This window comes from Syngnathus scovelli, chromosome 1 (genome assembly GCF_024217435.2).
Source record: "Syngnathus scovelli strain Florida chromosome 1, RoL_Ssco_1.2, whole genome shotgun sequence".
Lineage (NCBI taxonomy): Eukaryota > Metazoa > Chordata > Actinopteri > Syngnathiformes > Syngnathidae > Syngnathus > Syngnathus scovelli.
The window spans coordinates 23,432,491-23,454,334 of record NC_090847.1 but is presented as its reverse complement, the minus strand read 5'-3'; the positions used below and the strand labels follow the sequence as shown (position 1 = coordinate 23,454,334).

At 42.8% G+C, this 21,844-nt stretch overlaps 1 protein-coding gene and 1 long non-coding RNA gene across 2 annotated transcripts in view; one reads left to right on the top strand and one right to left on the bottom strand.

The window, feature by feature from the left end:
* The window catches only part of LOC125989237 (uncharacterized), a 39,755-nt gene extending 31,978 nt beyond the window's left edge, over positions 1–7,777 (bottom strand). The window contains exon 1 of the long non-coding RNA XR_007488630.2: positions 5,152–7,777. This is a non-coding gene — a long non-coding RNA (uncharacterized lncRNA). The remainder of the gene's footprint in view (positions 1–5,151) is intronic.
* A 1,878-nt stretch (positions 7,778–9,655) lies between these two features.
* On the top strand, positions 9,656–12,950 carry LOC125989181 (uncharacterized). The gene is made up of 7 exons (XM_068652383.1): positions 9,656–10,040; positions 10,440–10,700; positions 10,838–11,095; positions 11,362–11,640; positions 11,750–12,022; positions 12,091–12,228; positions 12,296–12,950. Exons 1-6 carry the CDS (start codon positions 9,995–9,997, stop codon positions 12,210–12,212), a joined length of 1,239 nt encoding a protein of 412 aa, XP_068508484.1. The 5' UTR covers positions 9,656–9,994; the 3' UTR covers positions 12,213–12,228; positions 12,296–12,950.
* Positions 12,951–21,844: the final 8,894 nt, after the last annotated feature.

Here is a 21,844-nt window from a genome sequence, read left to right as displayed (position 1 = left end):
AATTCACCCTCGGCAGCTCGTTCCGTGTAGCAACGGGGAATTTGGTAGGGGTGTTAGCCATATTTTGATCAAGATTTTTTTCAAACTCTGCCACCATTCATGAAACTGTGAATTAGTAAACTCGGTCCTGGAACTTAGTTTCACTTACCGTGACAAAATTTGGTAGACATGAGTAAATCGTGAGTATCATGAGTAAAGCTGCATTACAAAAAAGTCTCAGGAAACCAAACCCCAGAAGTCACAGTAAGTCTAGCATTTTTGTTTGAAGCGGCCATTTTCCAAGGATCCTGGCTCCTTGTCTGACTTGGCAACAAGAAATTTGGTAAGCAAGGCTATTATGAAGAGACCCACAAAAACACTCAAAAAAATCAAATAGGAACTACACAGTAAGTCTGCACTTTGATCTGAAATGAAATTGTATAAATGCATATTTGATCCATTTCCAGGGATGCTTCAAAGACAATCTACTCCCAAACCTTTTGTCCAATTGCTACCAAATTTTAACCCAAAACACTAAATTCATCGCCAATACTAAACTATGAAGCCTGTGAGTTCACGCCATTGTGTTTAGCCAGAGCACGGTGGTAAATTTGGATGACCTGCCATAAAAGATGAAACTGATAAGCCGAGTTCACCGCTCAAAGCCAGTTAGGATCATGAAATTTCAACGTAACCTTGCTTCTTAGAAAGGCAGTTTGACTCAGCAACATATTGTCAAGATGAGTAGACCCACAAAAAAAAAAAAAAAAGCCTGAAGAAGCCAAGCCTGAAAAGGCACAAAAATGTTTTCAGATTTTGGTTTCAGATAACAATTTCTTTCCTTCAAAAACAAACGCCAATCAATAACTTTGTCCAATCGCTACAAAATTAAACCTTGAATCCTGGACAGATAGACGACACTTAGACATGATCAAAAATTGTATGTAGGATGAAGGTCACATCCTTTCTCCAGGCAGAAATATATAGATGCAATAATGCTGCATTGAAGTCTAAAGATGCAGGCCATAAACGTGAGTAGCATTGTAGATCCTCACATGAAAACAAAAATAATCACGCTGGAGGCTGAGTGTTCATTCCCGCCTCTGCAAAATGAGAAGCTGTTTCTCATCACGGCAGCAAGGACGAAAAAAAAAAAAAAAACACCCACCACGATTGACCCGAGCGCGCTCGCGCCTCGCTCGGCTATTTCTCCGAAAGGCCAATCGACGAGTCGTCTTTTTACGACACTAATCAGAGCAAATGCGGTTACAGAGATGCACTTTGGGAGAAATGATTGCTTTTCAGAAAAGAATCAAAGCAAACGCGGGGCGCTAATGCTTCCGCCATGCTGAGAAGCGCTACGTGACGAGCGCATTTAATTTGCCCGCTAAATCAAATAAGTTAAATTAGAGAGTGCTCATTTTAACGGCCCTCGGAGGGCGAGAGGCGGCGTCAAAAGAAAACAAACAACAAGCTGTCGAAATGGCTGAGAGGTGCTCTGTTACTTGGAAACCAAACACACAGACACAACAAAACCTTGCTTGCCTTTTTCAGGTACAAGAAAACAATTCTCTGCAACGTCAACGAAAAAAGCTGAGGGCCCAATCAGGAGGTCCCACCGCTGAGCTGCGGAAAAGGCCTTGTTCCGACATGTCTTCAAATGCGCTCAGACCACAGGGACGGGACACCCAGCTGGCTAATTAACGGCGGCCAATTAGAGCGCTACTGTTTTTACGATGAGCCTAAAGCACTGGTTTCAAACTGGAGGCCGATGGGCTAGATCTAGCCCACTGCACCATCAAATGTGAGCTGTTTGAAACAAACGGAATTATCTCGTCGTTTGCCCAAGCTCAGACCTTATGAAGTTGACTTCTTAGAGTTTCGGGTTTCATTGCGAGTCTCCAAACTGTGCCGCTCATATGCATTGACAAAAAACTTAAATGTTGACGTTTTTGAGGTTTGGATTTAGTAGTACCGTATTTTCCGGACTATAAATTGCACTCGAGTATAAATTGCAGCAGGCATTAAATGCACAATGAAGAAGAAAAATACATATATGAATCCCACCGGAGTATAAATCGCATTTTGGAAGGAAATTAATTTGATCAAATCCAATACCAAGAACAGAACATCTTGAAAGGCAATTTAAAATAAAAATAGAATAGGCAACAACAGGCTGAATGGTATGGTACGCTAACGTTACATAAACACATAAACGAGGCACTAAGAACGTGCCTAACATAACATATCAAGAGTTATTCAAATACCAAGAGCATACATAACGTGCTAACAACTTTATCAAACCATGTCTTATTAAATCCAACAATGTCTCCTCTCTGTCACGTATAAACATCTCCGCTAACCCCATAAGTAGAAGATACAGCGCTTCCTCTTCTACGTCGCTGACATCAGACTCCTTGTCAATTTTAGTTCCAATTATTCCACGAGCCTAGAGCGCCCTCTTGCGGTTTCGTGTGAAAATATGTGAAATGTATAGAATGTCTTAACAATTTCACACATAAGTCGCTCCTGAGTATAAGTCGCATCCCCGGCCAAACTATGAAAAAATCTGCCATTTATATTCCGGAAAAATCAGACAGAGTCTCTCGGACAAGTGATTGTGATTCAAGTCATTATAGGCCAATCTACCAAATTTCATGTTTCTTCATCGAACAGGCTCAAGCCAGGTAGGCTGGAGTCCATGGTGCCTCCAAGGTGCCAATTTTGTTCACGCCCACTACTTCATCCAAACAATATTTTAGAGAGGATGAACATGCCTTGGGTGTACAGTACATTCTTTTGCAGCCAATCATCTCCTTGCTAGCCAGATGCGTCCTCTCATCTTTTTTGCCCTTTTTCCTGGTGTCCAATTAGCCTCCCGCCTCCCCACCTGTGCCTCATTTGCGTGCGTTTCAGCGCATTTGTTTGCTTGCTTGTTAGTCCTGCTGGCTTTGTTGGTTCATCCATGGCGGGAAAATTAACAAATAATAACTCATAATTGCCACGTAATGGCGTGAAAATGAAAATGCCTCTGCAGGTAGGCCCACTAATGTCTCGCATGTTTAATCTAATTTGACATGGTGGCTTTTATGAGCGCAGTTCATTTGCTGGTATATTGACTTGAGCTTGGTGGGTAACAGCGCTGTGTGAGGGATCCCAAGAAACGGACGCCACTTTTTGGAAAATGATGCCGACAGGTTTGGGATTCGACAGCCACTTGATCATCGCCCAATGGCCAGCCAGCACTGAGGTTTTGAATGAAGGCTTCCGCTTTGGACAAGGGTTTTATATCTGTATTAGGGTCAATGTTTGAAATTGAGATTCAAAGACAGGGTTTTAGATTAAAGCAACGAATTTTAATTGTGGGCCAGATCATAGTTTTCTTCAGAGAGCCATTTTGAATGTCATAAAACTTGCAAGTAATATCACTATTAGTGAAGTCAATTTGTAATCTTAGTATTGAAACATAAAGTTGATGCAGAATTTGTCTTGGTGGGTGGGCCAAATATAATTACACTGCAGGCCAAATTTGGCCCGCAAGCCAGATTTTGACAACCCAAAATTGAAGGTTCAACTCTGAATTGGGGTTTCAAAGAAAGTTCTCAAACCTGGGTTTGGATTCAAGACAATGTTAAGAATTTAAATTGGGACCGCGGGAAAGAATTGGGGATTGAAATGATGGTTTCAAGGCAGGATAAGGGTTTCAAAGTAAAGGGTCAAAAATGGATTAGGGTGCCAGACAAAGGTTTCAAATCTCGGTTAGAGATTAAAAATAGGATTTTAAAACAGGGTTGGGGTGTTGAACATGGGGTTCGGATTCAAATTAGTGATGTAATTCTGGTTTAGGGTCTAAAGGCAAACCCAAGATTTCAATATAGTCAACAATCTGGGTTTCAGGTCTTAAAAAATAGGATTTCAAGATAGGGAAAGATTTTTTAACATGATTTAGGGTTTTTAAGTACAATAGTGTAATCTTTCACGGACTACGCTTTATCTGCACAATACGGTGCTCATGCTAGTAAATGTGATTGCTATGACTACTTGAAGATGACTTTCTGTGTAACCCTTCAATAAAGGGATGGGATTTTGTCCAAAAAAAAAAAAAAAAGAAAATCGCTGGCCATTTCTTTGAGTAATGCGCTGACACAGGCGTATGATTTATGCGCTACACGCTTGATTTGTGCGGTCTTCATAACACGGCGCCACTGCCTATTTTGCCTTCTTCTCATGGTCCGCCCATGTCGCCTTCGCCGGTGCTGTAAAATGCTCACAGATTTGTGATTAAGCAGCTGCTTTGTCATGCGATGCATCAGTGGAGGTCAGCCGCTCTCCTGGAGTTTGCTGCTGCCTCACAAATTCAAATGGCTTCTTTATTTGCTGTTAATCACATCATGTGGATACGAAGAAGCCTATTATTATTATTATTATTGTTATTATTATTATTATTGGAACATTTAAGGATTGTAAGGGTCCACAACACAAAAAAAGAAAAATGAAAAAAACAAAATTGGCCTTACGAATCACTGTGAAATTTTATGAAATTTTCTACCATCACTCAATGCATGAAAAAGGCACAAGGAGCCGAAACTTGGAGTTGAACAAGTCAACCATTTAATTTTGAAAGAGACTTTTCAATTTGGCGCATCCCATTAATTTGAAAAAAAAGAAAAACAGCAAGACCTGTTTTAGTGATCAAATGATCAGTGATAAATGACATGTCTGATATAACACTGCACACAAAAGGATTAAAATTAAACAGAAACTCTGCCAAGGTTAACTTGGTAATTAACGAAAGTAGCCCCCATTACCAGTTTCACTGATCAGTCTAAAATTGGTTGGACGTGACCGTCAAGAGTTTCAAGCGCTCATGAATTCAACAGGAAGTCAGCCATTTTGGTTTGAAAGAGCCACTTTGAATCAAAGTCTTGAGACTTGGAGAAATTACCACCAAACCGCATTTTCACCAGTTATTAAAAAATTTCAGAAGACATATTTTTCATAATAGAACGGACACAAAATTCTCAACAACCCATGCTTTAAATCGAACAGGAAGTCAGCCATTTTGTTTTGAAACAGTGATTTGAGCCCAATCGTGGGCCGTCACTTTGTTTCTTATTTTTGCACCAGCAACAGTTAATTGACGGCAGGAAGAAGAGAAAGCGTGTCATCTACCTGCCCAGGGTCCAAACAGGATTCGGGTCAAAGCCAATATTAGCGGCATCAAAGGCAAATTGTCCAAAGTGATTCAGACGCAGGAGGTGCCACGCAAACGTGCTGTTTGAGATTCATGAGTGCGATTCGCGTGCGGCAGCAGTTAGAAAGAAAAAAAGAGGAGGAGGAGGACTGGTGAAAATTGCTGGCTTTAATTTCCTGCCTCATAGACTGTTGAGTGTATGCGCAGCTACGTCCTTATCTGCAGGAAGCGAGATTTAACACCTCGCCTCGCCTCGACTAAATGTGACCACACTCAGCTCAATATATTAGAGCATGATTTTAAGACTTTTTTGTCATCCCATTTTTTTGGGGTTGTACTGGATAACCGAAGTAGGGTTTCAAGTCAAAGGTTGGGTTTAAAAAAAGGATTGAAATGTTGAAAAGGGGCTTTAAAGAAAGGGTTAGGGATTTAATTGAAGGGTTTGAATTTGGGCTTTTGAAGCTTTGTTATAGTGTCAAACAAGATTTAGAGCAATACTGACGGATTTTACTCTTATGGTTCAAAATTAAGTTTTGAAGCAAATAAGGGATAGGGGTCGAAAAGAGAGTTTCAAAACATGCCATGAGTTTTAAAGGGTTACAATTTGGGTAACCACAATTTGGGTGTTCCAAACCAGTATCAAGATTTCAAATTGAGATTTCAAACGGGGTTTGTTTTTAAAATAACCATGTCAAGTAGGGAGCACATTATAATTGTTTACACTTCAACAGCAACAGCACAATAATCTTGAGTGATGAGCCACATGCTGCTTCACCTAGGATGTTACCATGATAAGTCTTTGATCATTGTGTTTCTAAAATTCACTCAGTCGTGGTGATACATGATGACAGTCGCCGCGCGACTCTCATCAGCGGCAGCACGGAAACGAAAACATTCATCAGCATCACTGGCAAGCAGCCGTAAATCAGCAGGCGGGAAAAGATGCAGGCAGGACTGTGGAGTAGAGCAAAGCGCTCGAAAGTGTCAAACGAGGCGCCAGAGAGTCGCGAAGACAATAAAGCATTGTGACACAGAAGAGGCAAAAATCAAAAATGAGACTCGAAGAAGGACGGGTGTTACCTCTGACAACGAGGTGGAAAGCAAATGAAGCGACGATGAGAAAGGTTGAGCGCATATTAGAAAAAAGGGAAGTGGCGGAGCGGAGGTGAGGGATTAGCGTCACGCTTATCAGACGGCAGGTGCAAAAAAGTAGCGCTCATTTGCATGGCTCGCCACCTTCGCCAAAAGCGCCGCCACTCTTATCACAACAGGCGCCACTCTTTCACGCGGTCAGAGGGCTTGGCCTCGCCGCCGACATGTGGGCCCCAAACACATAGCGTGCTTTCAAATGTTTAACCAGCGTACAAAGGATAAGGTTCAGTCTGCTCTGCTTCAAAGGTTATTCAGAGATTGATTTGAATAATTACCATAAAGCCCCCATACATTTACATACCAAGAGGTTAGCGCGACAGGATTAGCATTTATTAACATGGGTCAAAAGTAAAAGGGCAAAACAATCAGACTCGTTGAGCTCTCATTAAAGGAGCACCACACAACTTTTTGGCCATCATAAAATGTTTTCAAAACTCCTCTGATGAAACGTTGACTTAAAAGTGGTTAACGGTACACATTCCACACCGAAAGGCCGGAGCCAGACTCAAACCTACCACCTCTGCACAATGAGGCGGACATGCTCACGGAAGTGGGTTTTATGGCGTTCTGGACTTTGGTGGGGAGAGATTAAGGGCGCTCGGACTGCTTCGTCATGGAGCGACGCCGGACTGGCCTGCTCTTCCTCCCCCGGTCGGACTGCGTCGTGAGCTCGGACTGCTTCGTCCTGGAGCATTGTTGGGATGCGTCGGCAGCGGGTCTGCGAGGCAGCGGAAGGGGGCCAGCGCGAAGACGTCGGGCCAGGCTTGCGGCCAAACCAGCTCTCCCAGCCGTGCCTTCCATTCTCCTGGCGTACGTTCGTTCGCGGGACGACAAGATGGGTTCCGTTCGCCTGATAGGATCCACGAACCGGACAGTGCGTGCCTGCTGCGTGCTCGTGTTCACAGTGGCCTGGTAGATTGTCATCTTTCCGGACTCTGCTGTGCATCGGGAGCGGCTAGCGTGCTATCACTCTTCTATGTTCATCTTCTTGTTTTATTTTTCTTGTGTTGTTTACTTGTATGTGCGTTATGAACTCTGTCTTGTCACCCTGGGATAGTGAGAAACGTAATTTCGATCTCTTTGTGTGTCTTGACATGCGGAGGAATTGACAATAAAGGAGACTTTGACTTTGACTTTGATATCACCCTGTATTGCTTTTACCAGTACAAAAACATCCTGCCGCACACATGAGTACAATAGAATAGGCTACAAAAACGTGTATTTTCAACATTAGATACGGTTTGGAGACAATTATATTCATCCCCTCAGTGCTCTTCATCCATCCCACAGCCACCACTCGTGGCAACAGAAACTCCTGGGAAATGTGAATGCAAAACACTACCGCATCTGTCCGTATGGTGTCGCCATAATCAAGACGAACTGAAACTTGTCGAGTGGGCCGTGGAATGAGATCAATTTTTGATTTGAGTCTCGTCCCCTCAAACTGTGTCAAAATTACACAACAAATACATTAGTACTCAAGTAAGAAGATGAGTGTTTAATGGCTTCCCAACTGCTTGGATTTTGGGGGGGATTTTTTTTTATGAAAAGTAGCAGTTATGTCAGTGTCAAACGTTTGACGAGAGTTACGGATTTCCATGTTCCCCCAATAACTGGTTCATCCAAATGCGCAAATCTTACAGGTGTTTTAAACGAATGGACGTCATTGATTGAGATACTATTTATAGCCAGTTGTAGATCCTGAAATGCGCAAATGATGTCAGATTCAACATTTAATCGCACTACATGGTCATAGTGTGTTGGCAAAGTGCCAAGCCATTTTGTCAAATTCTTTTTGTCCAACTGTCCAGCCAGCCAGCCTCATTTCAGTCCAATCTAGCAATTGTATTTTAAATGAGGCGTAGAAGTTTGCTTTAATAGCTTTGATCATGTAAAGCGATGCAATGATTTGTTTGCAGAGCTTTGGTAACCCAAGACATTTAGCGGTGGCAGATGCTATATGGAAAATGGACAGAAAGGTTGACGAAGAAAGGGCACACGAAGAAACAACGGATTGATCCTAAAACAAATAGACATGAAACTCAAGTGAAAATGAAGCTATGGCTCAATCGATTGCTGGCTCGCCTGGTGATTTCGCCAGCTTGCTCTGGATCGGAGTGTGCTTATGTGGGTTGCGAGGAACCTTGCACTCGACCAGTCTGTTCACATCCAAAAATGTTGTGAAGCACAAATACACACTCATTTGCCGAGCGCGCATCAAACTGGTCACCCTTTGCATCTCTCGGCAGCCGAGAGGCAGCTGTCACTCAAGTGCAATTGCAAAACGGTGGCGGGCTCCAAACGTCTTTGTACTGTGATATTTGCATGAAGACATGAAGCGAACCAATCGTGTGCGTGTCATTATCTCGGACGCATTCCTCAGTGACTTCTGCGGCAACCATGAGAGTGGATATTTGCAATTGCCAACAGCAGTCGTGAATATGACGCAACATTGGCATAAAAACACAAAAACAAAAAACGCTTGCAGGTGGTTGGAGGGGGGGTCGAGGGAGGTCGAGGGCTTCAGCTCTGCCTTTGTCCTCTGATGCAAAGGAGCAGGGCTGTCAAAGGTGCGGACCGCGGGCCAGATCACAAAGTGGTGTTTGAAGGCTTTGAATTGTGACGATGTCGCTGCTCAACCCGGAGACAAAAGGTCATTCATTATGATTGTGATTCCAGACGTTTCCATTGCAAAGTTGCTTGCCAAAATGTAAAAGAGAAAAAAAAAAAGGAAATAATCTATGTCATTTATTTCTTTTTTGTTTGATTTATTTTGAATCCACTTCAAAGAATTTGTGCCAATACTGGTTTTGTGGGTTCGGGAGCTACCAGCCTCCTGCTACCTCTGGGGGAACTATAACAGAGTATACTCAAGCATGATTTTTTTTTTAGATCAATTAAAATGATTAAAATAATCGAAAACATTCAGTCATTCATAACCCACTTGAAAGAATGCGTGCCAATACCGATTTTATGTTATACAACCGCTGGACGAACTATAAGAGACTAAACTCAAGCATGCCTTTTTTTTTTTTTTTCAGATCGATGGGAACACAGGTAGTTTATCGTGATCATTTTAAGCCGACTCCAAAACAAGCGTGGCGCGCCATTTCGCACATTTGGCTGACTCATTTGCCTGTTTGTCTTGAACTATCTGACTGATGGCGGACGGCCGTCATAAAGTTGGTCGCCTTGCAACAACTTGCAAGCCTTCACAGACGCTTTGACATCAAGCTAAGCGCGCGTGGGCTCCGCGTGTCAAAGCGGCGTGACGTCACGCACTTTGCAGCTCGTAGGAAGCGCTCCGCGTGTCAAAGCGGCGTGACGTCACGCACGTTGCGGCTAATAGGGAGCGCTCGCGTCCGATCGTCACTTGATTCGCTCGTCGAGTCGGAGCAGCAGCAGCAGCAGCAGCAGCCAGCCAGCCAGCCAGCCATTAACTTGCCAACCAACCAACCAACCAACCAACCAACCAACCAACCAACCGGCCAACCAACCAACCGGCCAACCGGCCAACCAACCAACCGGCCAACCGGCCAACCAACCAACCGGCCAACCAACCAACCAACCGGCCAACCAACCAACCGGCCAACCAGCCAGCCAGCAGCAGCCAGCCACCAGTCTCTCTCTCTCTGTCTCTCTTGCTCCTACGCAGAACTCCTCGTCAGAATGAAGCTCGTGACCATCATCTTGCTCCTCTGCGTCCACTCGGCAGGTAGGAAAAGCGTTCACACACTTTGTGGTCCGCTGTCAGTGGAATCAAGTTGGTCAAAAGCGCCAAGCAATAAAGACAATCCAAAGGACTGCAGCCAATCAATGGATTGTCATCAAAGCGCAAAGCGATGTTGACTTGAAAAAGGGCCACTTTGTTGTTGTTGTGACGCTTGCAATGTCTTCACCCTTCATTTTGGGAATTTGGACGTCGTCCATTGGCAAAATGGCTCGCCGAAAGCAAAGTGCGCAAATGACAAAGCTCAATGCGTTTGTAGGGTTATTATTTGGCGCCTTGAATTGAATTTGTTTCTGAAGTAGCTTTCTGTCTGTACAATCCTTGGTGTCCTTTTACACCGTGGGAGTAAGAGCATGGGCTGGCTGGCCACCTCTGCTTTTCCAGATTCGGCAGACTGCGAAGGCGGGAAGAATCTGCTGGTGTTCTGCCCAACAGGCAACGATCTCAAAATAACAATCAGCACCGGTGAGACTGTCGAATGGAAGTTCAATGACGGCGAGCTCCCAAATGGAAACTCTGTAGATACAACAGACTCATCCAAACGGGTTATGACATTGCCCACCCTGGCAGCAGAGCACACTGGCTTGTACACGGCCAGATACTCCCCGAGCATGACCGAAAAGTTCACCATCATTGTTGGTGCCGGTGAGTTGCACGACCATTTGATTTTGTGAGCAAATTGAGATGGAAAAAAGCCAGTCACATCCAGCTGCATGTGTACTTTGTGATTTGGCCGCCTACGAAGGTGAATAACTCTATACAACTCTTTTGGGCTTTTTCAGTCACGTGCACCAAAGACGTGACGTGCGAGGTCGGGAAGGGTGCCTCCATCAAATTGGAGTCCGGGCTGACAGGAACTCTGTCCTGGACCTTTACGGCGGCAACTGCTGGTGCTACTGAAGAAGCTGTCAATGAGGCTGAGAAGTTCACGACGAACGACAAGGAAGTGTTGGGCCTCTTCAACGTGACAACGAGCGGGAAGTACAAGGCCAAGTTGTCACCAGACACAGATGAATTTCCAGTCACTGTCAGCGAGCGAGGTAAGTTTGGCGTCGCAGCTCTCGCTCCCCTTTTGCTTGATGCGAACGATACCACCACGTGTGGCTGGTTGGAAGTCTGGATCGAGGTAGCCGCTGAAACAATTCAGGGACTCCCAACGACGGGATTGAAAAGAAGAGCTGCTGCCATTTTGTTCTCCTTTCAAACTAAATCGACGTGATCAATGCACTTTTTCTCACCCTTGTTAACAACATGAGATGAGGGGGCCCTTGGTTCCCGCCCTTGAAATTGAGTCTCATTTCCTCAGCTCGTGTCTCCAGCGTCAAAATCGAGAGCCAAGGGGGCAAAGCTCGCGTGTGTCCAAGCGCCGAGGTGATCTTTGAGTGCACGGTCACCGGTGATGTCAAATCCTACTCTTGGACCAAGGATAATACGGCTGTCGACACTAATAAGGTCACCGTCGCTGCCAAGAAGTTGACCATCTCGAGTGTGACTCCTGACCACGCCGGTAGTTATGCTTGCAAGGCCCTGGGCTACTTCAGTGATGCTCTGGTGGCTAGCTCCGGCCTAGCTCTCGAGGTCCAAGGTGAGTACGCCGCCATTTCTTGGGTTGACGTGTTAGGTGGGGGCTTGGAAAGCACCATCCCATTGAATTTGCCCGCCCCTTGCAAAGCGTGACTTCCTGTTTTTGACAGATACCCAAGTCTCCAACGTCCGCATCACCAGGAAGGGGAGCGTCCTCACGTGTGAGGCCACCGGTGCCGTCAAGAACTTCGAGTGGGAGATGGAGGATGGGACGAAAGTCTCTTCACAGCACGGCGTAGTGGGCAATGTTAAGTCACAGTTGAATTTGACCCTGAAGGCCAAAGGCAACTTTGTTTGCAAGGCCATCGGCTGCGATGATAAGGGCGTCAAGTCCGACGTCTGTGTCGTCGGCGAGGACCACGGCGACAACAAGGCTAACGGAGGTGAGTTCTGGCATGTCTGTCAGTGGAGCAAGCCCCGCCACCGCCAATGTTTGCCATCTTTGCTCTAGGTTTGGCCCCACCCCCCACCACATCAGAGGGCCTCCCAGGAAGGGGCCCCCAGGGCGCGTCCATCTCCGTCGCTCTGCTGCTGATAAGCGTCCTCGTTGAGCTCTACGTGATGATGCTGTAGACCCGGCGGCCGCCGGGTGAGTTGCCATTTTTTGCTTTGTTCTTGCTCCAACCCAAACCGGCTGTTTGTCTGCTTTTCCTCAGACGAGAGATCCTGGAGGCGACGACGTCGACGTGCGAGTGGCGCGCCCTTCCATTTTTCTTTTTCCATTTATTCATTAAGCAATCAAAATATTCATTAATTCAGCAATTACAAAAAAAAAAAAGCACAGAAAGCGGATCGAGAGAGGCGGAGGCGGCGGCGTTGACGGCGGCACGAGACCCTCGCGCAATGGAAAACCTCGTCCATCTGGCGCAAGGGAGGGCAACAACGCGTGACGCCTGAGCGGTTGGCCTTCGACTTGTTTGCAGCGGGGGAGTGGTGCGGGAAAGCAGCTTTTTTTTTTTTGGTCTTATTCAATGTTCTCTACTTAATGTATATTATGCGATTTACAATTGATTATATGATTGCATCGGGTGGGGAGGTTGGCAAACGTTTCGTTTGGACGCTCTGGAAGGAAGGTAGTCAACGCGATTGGGCGAATTTGAGGTGCAACTTTTTTTCTTCTACTTATTCCAACTGTATTCGACTTGATTATATCATTCAACTTAAGCATTGGGGCTGTTGGCAAACGTTGTGTTTCGAAGCTCTGGAAGGAAGGTGATCAACGCGATTGGGTGAATTTGATGGTGCAACTTTGCATTTGCTTTCACTGTCATGTATCGATGGACTCGGAACCACAATAAAGTCTTCATCCCACTTGGTGTGTTGTGTTTCGTCTCCAAACCACAATAAAGGCTTCATCCCACTCTTGTGTGTTTGTTGACTAACGACTGCTTTGGCCGCTTCAAATACGAAGTGTCGAAGGTGGCAGAATGGGGTGCAGAGCGAGGTCACCTTCTATGACTCTGTGGTGGCCTCAGCCATCCTCTACGCTGTGGTTTCCTGGGGTGACCGGGACAGGGAGAGACTGAATAAGATGGTCAGAAGAGCGAGCTCTGTCCTGGGCTGTCCCCTGGACTCCATTGAGGTTGTGGGTGAGAGGAGGATTTTGATTAAGCTTAAGTCCATCATGGACAACACCTCTCACCCCCTCGATGAGATTGTGCGGTCCCTGTCCAGTTCCTTTAGCGGCAGACTTTTGCACCCTCGGTGTAGGAAGGAACGGTTCCGCAGGTCCTTCATTCCCTCTGCTGTATACACACAGACCCAACTACTCCGTGCACCTTACAATTTTTATTCTATGCTGCTACTCTGTGTTGCTGTACCATCTTCACTCTAATATCTTTACGGTGGATTCTTGTGCTTTTATTGATTTTCGGAAACGTTAAATGCACTTTGTTTTATTTCCTATTTACCTGTGTCTTATCTCAGCCTCTTACCGCACATTGGAATTTGGAGAAACGCAGTTGCAGTCTTCATTGTAATGCACTGTTGCATAGTCAGATTGACAATAAAGATTGCTTTGACTTCCTTGTTTGCAGACGCTTCCTTGTGTCAGAAGGTTTCCAAGCCTCCATGGTAGCAAGTGCCTCGCCTGATTGCTTGATTGATTGCTTGCTTGCTCTGCTCCTGTGTTGAGTACAATCCAAGTTTTTTTTTTTTTTATAAACACAACAAAGGTTAGTTCCGTGCAGAACAAGTCGACAATTACACTCCTTGACTCACTAGATCAACGGAACCCACTGACATAAGCGTAAGGAAGCTCAGGCATACTCCGGTCGTGACTCAAGGTCACCTTCCTCCAACACACCCAATTCAAACCATCGGCTTGTCAGCAAGCTAGATGACAGGTGTGTCAGAGGAAGGAGACATCTGAAACAAGCAGGATAGTGGTCCTCGAGAAGTTTCGAAGAAGATATACACGAGCTTTATTTTTTGCCTCGGGAATATCTGTCATCAGCCTTTCTTTCACGCCAAAGGTTCAAGTTTCGTTACGGCTCCCAATTGCTTTCATCGTGTTTTCTTGTACCGTAGAGGTTCACTATTCCAGATGATTCCTCAGGAACTGCTTCGATTACCCCTCGTATTGCACAATCTGTCGTGCCAAACTGCAACTAATGGTTTCTAGGGGCTACTGGTTCTGCTTGCTTGACATGTACGTGTTTTTCCAACTGTGGCCACCTTCACGTGGTTCCTTTGGAAGGATAAAATCGATGTCAGAAAATTGTAACTTTCAAAGCTTCTTTTTGCGTGCCGTCTTTTCCCTTGACTTGTTGCCAGAGTTTGTGGCGAATTCCTGCTGCCTCAACAATTCCTCATCAGAAAGGTTTCCGGTGAAGGATGGTCGCTACTGTTCCACTCTAGATCTGGATTGTCAACCTCTGCTAATATTTAACGGTTTTTATATATTGGTGTGTATTACCGGTTGTACTGTCACGTGCTTCCTTTACATCTTTAGGAAGTGTGAACCTGCTTTTGAAAGAATTTCAAATCCCAAGTATTTGAAGTTTCTTTGCTAGCCAAAGTTTAGCGCTGACTTTCTTTTGTTTCTTTCTTCTTTGCTTTCTTTGGCAAAGTTTTCAAAGTAAAATGTGATCATTAAAAACCATTGCGAAATCTCTTTGTTCACCTGAGCGCTCGCATCCCGCTCTTTCCTTCAACCTGCCCCCGCCCCCTCCCCCCTGTGTTTTTTTTCTCTATCCTTTTGTTTAATTTCTCCTGTAAGCACACAAAGATTAATTGGCGCTTTCTTTTAACTTTTAACACGTGCCGTCCTGCCGACCGCTCATGCTGTCTCTCAGGAATGCCTCTCATCATCTTTTCATTAGCGTTACCTCTGCGCCCTTATACATTATTCCGCCTGGCTCTGGTGTGCACGGCCTGTCGCCAGAGTGCATTCTGCAAACTCATTAAAAAACGATTAAAGCCCGATGATTTCCTGTGATAGAGCCAAACGGGCGGCGGCCACGGCGTTTCCGACTGATCTTCCGACGAAACATTGGCGGCGCCGCCTGTCAAGAGGAACATTGGCACTGCGCATTTGTTTAACCTTTAGAAGCGATGCTTTCATGCTCAGAGTGGAACGCCGCCGGCTTACGCACAATGCAGCCCCCCTGCTTTTGTTGACTCTGAAACCTTGTTCGGGGCTTTCGAAGAGCGTTTTCTAGGCTCAGGGGATCGCAGTGCAACGCTACCTTGACTTTCAAGCTTGTGATTATTCTCATTCATACAGGGCATTGAATCGATGGCAACTAAACTGGGATTGTCTGGTTGTCTTAAAAGACGTTCCGCCTCTTATCTGAGCAGCCTACATGTTCACGCAACAATGCTAAGCTAGGACTAGCTTGCGTCGGAGTGTGGGCGGGAGTCAACTATTTATGCTTCTCATGGCTTGGCTCTCTCATATTGGCAAGAAAACCACACTGGCACTTTTAGCTGTTCACAAAGATGACAAGTATTCCAAAATGTATGATTGTACTCAATGGCTCTCATGTATTGGTAACTAGCATCATTTTCCACGTTCCCATGACTTGTACCTAATAAAATGTCCCGTGAGTGCAGATTGAATCCAAGGTGAAATGTGTCCTCAAAACATCAAATATTGAGTGGGAGCTCTCCAGTAGGCTTTTAGTGGATTAATTTATTCCGTTTTCAGTGTCTATTATTTACCTGAACGCTTTTGGTGACGACTGACGCCCTTTAGAAGCCAAGCCTCGAAGCGTATTGCAGATGTTTCTGGGTTTTTTTTTTTTTTTTCTTCATCCTCACATCCTCCTCAGCGGGTTTTGAGGAAAAGAGTTGACATGTTAATTGACGCTTTGTAGGCTTCTCTCCAGGGAGGCTCCTCCTTCCCCTCACTGATTTGTGTGGCGTCTTGCGTGATCAGAGCTACTGTAAGATGACGAGGAGATCATCAGGAAGAGTCGTTCAGCTTCACAGGGAACAGGCACCGCCAATTTCTCAGTCTGTTTTAAAATAATTATTTAGAGGCAAAAAATAATATTTAATTCATTCCTGTATCCAAATGTTTCATTCTTTATTAGATTTTTATTCATTTTTATATAATGTGAATTTTTCTAAATTAAATTTTTCAAATGAATATAAAACTAATGTACATTGAGTAAAAATTTGTTTTTACTAGTCACGTAGCTTGAGCTACTTATAAATGCATTTCAATTACAAAGTGAGAAATCTTTATTTGTATGTTATTTTCTACATAGTTTTTAACCATTATGATCTAGCGTAAAAGTGATTTAATTCAGCCTTTGTTTTAAATTTAAGCTCCATATAAAGTGAACTGGTTTTTTATATATATATATATATATATATATATATATATATATATATATATATATATATATATATATATTTATTTATTTTATTTTTTTTTTAAGCCAAGTTCTAATCCTGAACACAAATGTTTATGGGTTTTTTTATATATTATTTTATTGTTAATTTTAGAGCGCTGAGCCAAAAAACAACTTGTGGTGAACTAATAAAGAAAGCTTTCAAAGTTGTGTGATTGAAGGGGCACCATAAAATGATTTAAATGTGATTCATATCACAGCCTATGAAGGAAAAGATATATTCGTGTGCAAGCTCTCCTATCAATAGTCTCCTGATGTGATTGTGTGCAAAAGGAATCCTAATTCTTCATCTAGCCCCTTACACTTCCTTTCTCTGACACCAAATTTGCCTCGAAACATGATCTATTTTCATCCGACTGATATACTAGTTGCCCGGAAAAGGGATAGAAAATGACACTCTATACAGCCACTCGTCAGACTGTATTATGCATACAGAATATTTTGCCTCTTTAGGTTAGGTTACCACTTTTGTGCCATATTTTGCTTATTGTCACTAAAACACTTATTTATTTGAGGGGGGGGGGGGTTGAAGAGACGCTTTAGCTTGATAGAATGACAAATTGTTACGACGTCTACTACTATGACTACTGTAATTTCCGGACTATAAGTCGCGGTTTTTTTCATAGTTTGGGTGGGGGGGCGACTTATACTCAGGAGCGACTTATATATGTTTTTTTTTTCACAAATTTTTACTTGATCATTAAGACATCACTTACAAGTATAGTTGACCACTTCCCATGTTATTTTTAGTATAGTTGATCACTTCACATGCTTTTATTTCTTTATCTTGAACATATTCAAAACATAAAAAATAGAGAAAACATCAAATAAAGCAATTAACACTTTAAAGCACCATATCCAAGTCCACTGTCTGCTGTATGTACACTTGCTCCATTTTTGCTCCTCTTATATTTATTATTATTATTTATTATTATTTGTTTATTTATCATTTATTCAATACTCTTATTTATTCATTGTTAGTGCCTTCTTGGTTTTTTTTGTGTTGCTTGTATGCATATGTGTACTATCTCACCGAGGGATAGTGGAAATGTAATTTCTATCTCTTTGTGTGTCTTAGTATATAAAAAAATATATCGACGATAAAGCAGACTTTGAATTTGATAAAACAACCAAAAAAAATTATATTTTCAGACGAAACTGGATGAGGGCGCTCTAAATTTTACCGTTGGCCGTGACTCATCAACTGGGTGGGCTTAAGAAAAATGGCACCAAAAAGAAACTCATATTTTGCAGGTTACAAACTTCAAGTTGTAAAATATGCAGCTGAAAACAGTAATCGAGCAGCAGAAAGAAAGTTTGGAGAACCGTGATGTACCAATGGATTACTATTTCAAGTGACGTCAGTAGCGCGGCGCGCCGGTTGTTTACATACAAACGTGCCCACACAAGGACTACCATCATTAGCGGTGATCATTTCTAAGTGACACGGAGGACAAAGAGTTTGAAGGAATTAAGGATTTGGAGTGACATAGAAGGTTTGAAAAACTATTATGGCTTTTACGCACGCCCGGTCTCTACTGAGTCGGGGGCCGACGCTCGGCCGAGTGGCTGTCCGCGAACGGTGCGCGGGGCTCGGACATGGCCATTACGCACGCCCGGTCTGTCTGGAAGTCCACGCCGCCACACGCTTGGAAGTTTGTTTTGTTTAATAAAGAGCCGTTTACCAAACCTACGTCGATCCTTGTACTTTGTTAACGCTACAATATAGTTATATAGTAGATCTGTGGAATAAAGACGAGGCTGACGTCAGGGCGCACGCGCGGCGATGTTGACAAAGGACGAGGAATTTGATCGATGGATTTAATGGAATTAAAGTGCACGGATGGTTTGATAATATTATTGGCTTGTATTATAGTTATTTAAAATATAGTTTATCTATCGTTATATGAGCCTGTGGAATATTTTGAAGCGCAAGCGCCCTCAGCCGTGCGCACCCATTGTTGACAAAGAACGATCGATGGATTTAATGAATTGGAGTGACACCGATGGTTTTATAAACATGTTATTCATGTAATAGTTGTCCTTAATCACTCTATATGTTACGTCAGGCCCGTTCTCAGCTCTTTGTTTGTGTTTGTCACGTTAGCATACCTATCGTTTAACCTGTTGTTGCTATTTAATGAATTGGAGTGACACCGATGGTTTTATAAACATGTTATTCATGTAATAGTTGTCCTTAATCACTCTATATGTTACGTCAGGCCCGTTCTCAGCTCTTTGTTTGAGTTTGTCACGTTAGCATACCTATTGTTTAGCCTGTTGTTGCTATTTAATGAATTGGAGTGACACTGATGGATTTATAAACATGTTATTCATGCAATAGTTGTCCTTAATCACTCTATATGTTACGTCAGGCCCGTTCTTAGCTCTTTGTTTGTGTTTGTCACGTTAGCATACCTATCGTTTAGCCTGTTGTTGCTATCGTTTAGCCTGTTGTTGCTCGTTCATGACTGTTTTTGGTGTGGGATTTTGTCGAATAAATTGCCCCCAAAATGCGACTTATACTCCGGAGCGACTTATATATGTTTTATTTCACTTTTTGGGGCATTTTATGGCTGGTGCGACTTATACTCCGGAGCGACTTATAGTCCGGAAAATACGGTATGTTTTTATGAAGTGTAATATCATTGAGGGTTATTAGTTTGACTGCCAGTTTGGAAACTCCTGGTCTCCAGTATGCTTTGAAACACACTCTAATCTGAGTGTAATAATTCCTGCAGGTGGGCCCATCCATCTAATTCGCTTAAATTAAACGAGATCCGTCACACGTCCCTCTAATGGCCGCCGCAGATTGTGTGCAAAAATCTGAATTAATAATTCAGCATTGCCTTGCATTATTCATACCAGCGCCTTTATAAGGACCTACGCGCACTTTTTACAGCCAGAACTTTCTTCCTGCAGGGTCAGGCCACGACGTGTTTGGGGACTGTGGGATATGACAGTGACTTTACTTAGTTTTGTTCATTTCAACTATAGTGACAATGCAGTAATGTTACTTTGGGTTATTAGCCCGTAACCTAAAAAAAAAAAAAAAAAAAAAAGGCTATATAGTGCCCCTGGAAGGATACAACCATTTTGGTTTGATGTACGTAGATGTTTCAAACTCCTTCTTACAAGTTACACAAATTCGTCCCTCAAAACTAAATGACGATATGAGACTTGGTAACATGTTTACTATGATTGGTTCCTAAAAATAAATCTGAAGAACATAAAGACACAGCAAACCTAAGCCACCATTTTAAGGTCATTTATGCCATTGAAAGAAATTCAAAAATTCAACTACCCAATTTTGATAGGCCTGTTTATCATGAAAATACCCACAAAAATGATCTAAAGAAACCATTATATGTATATAAATTTAAAAAAAAACTCACATTTTGCTTGGAAGTTGTAAAACTAGATTGACTTAATGACACCCAAATTGATTTTTCTGGTTTTTAAGTGTATTTCATTCAGCAACAGGAAATTTGGTGGACAGGTCAATCACGATCAAACCTACAAAAAAAAGTATCAAAAAGCCATGCCTGAATAGACATAGAAAATCTGCCGTTTACATTTAATTCCCCCAACAAGTGAATTTGAATTCCACCCAATTATCATCAGCTTTGAAAATAAATGTTTGTCTTCACCTTTTTCATTGCTAACATGACGCTTGTTTCCTTACAAGGATAAATAAGAATATTAAGATTCTCTTTAATCAAATCTCTGTGGGAAAACAAACCTTCCCCGGTGTCAATACGTGACTTTTTTCCTTTTTTCCCAATTCACACAAATTCCAACATGGCTCGATGAGTCGTAAACCTTCTACTGGAATCTTGCTGACAAGCGTCTGCTATATATTCTCCATGAAGGTGAGCGGCTGCCATGATTGAACGGGAGGGCATTAGCAGCCAGTTAGCGCTCGCTCACTCACTTTTCCCACCGCGCTAAGGTGCTTTTAATCCCGCCGCTTTTGTCGCCTCCATCGTTAAGCCCGCATTGTCGGCGCACTGTAAAAAAAATTTTAAAAAAAAGAAGCAAGGTTTTTTAATAAGGCCTAAAACTTTGGAGGGTTCCTTAAGAGAAGAATCAAGATCAAACTTGGGCCAAAGACAAAAAGATCTGAGGCAATCCCCCAAAAAAAGTCGACCTTCAAAGAATTTGCAGAGGAAGTATAGTTTGAATGTGTAATGCCAAAAAAAAAAAAATACAGGTAACTGGAAGGCCATTTGAACAAAGGAAAAAAAAAAGATTCACAATTTAATGTTGTCTATCTGCCTTTTTAAAAAACTAAATTGGGTAGTAATCAAACTATATTCTTTTGTTTTTGCACATGCAAAACAGCTGTGGGTAAATCTGGTTTAGTCCTGTTTGCCAATGGGTACCCAAGGTTGTGACTGATGAAGATCTCAGCATTAACTTTGAATGAATACATTTTTCTTTTCTCATCCATTGGTAATTGGGTTAATTGTGGTAGAAGTTGTCATGATAGCCAGTATGTGTGCCATCATTAGCCTCAGTCTGCATCTTCCTCCCAGGAGCACATACATTATGGATGCTCCTCATCCCCACTCCTCCTCCTCAATATGATGCTCGTCCTCGCGTTTCCTCTGAGCTGTGTGGCAAAAAATAAAAAAATAAAACGATACTTTGCTGCCATCAAGTGGCTCTTTTATCTTGTGCGTCATGATGAAATGCAAGCTCGATTTTGTCTACTTTTTTTTGGCACGTCATCTTTGAACTTTACAACAAAGACATACTAGATTAAAAATTAGGTTATGAGAAATAGTCATACTTTTCAAAGATAAAATTGCATTAGGATATTTAAATCCAAATTCAACAAAGGAAAGTAAGTCATATTTTAACAAGTGAATTAAAAAAAATAGAACTCATCTGTGAAAATGTTTTATTCTCTAAAAAAAAAAAACGGGACTATATATTCAAGAAAACGCACTGTTTGAAAATAAAATTAAAAAAAATACATCTTTTGTATTATTTTTAAAAAATGACTGCAGAGAGGGCAGATTATATAATGATGATCCATCACCGTCATAGTAGATCTTTTTATTGTCCCGAAGATGAAATCACAATTCAACTCATTTACATAATCTCAACCTCACACTTAAAGACGAAAGGGAACTAGGGAGAAAGGAGGAAAGGCTGGAAGGAAGGGAACAAGGGCCAAAGGAGGATTAATTTGGAAGGAAGGAAGGAAGGAAGGAAGGAAGGAAGGAAGGAAGGAAGGAAGGAAGGAAGGAAGGAAGGTGGTGGTCGCGAATGTTGAAAATGTTTCAAATTTAAGATTGATAGAGACCAAAACAATTTTGTAAAGTATCTGTGGTA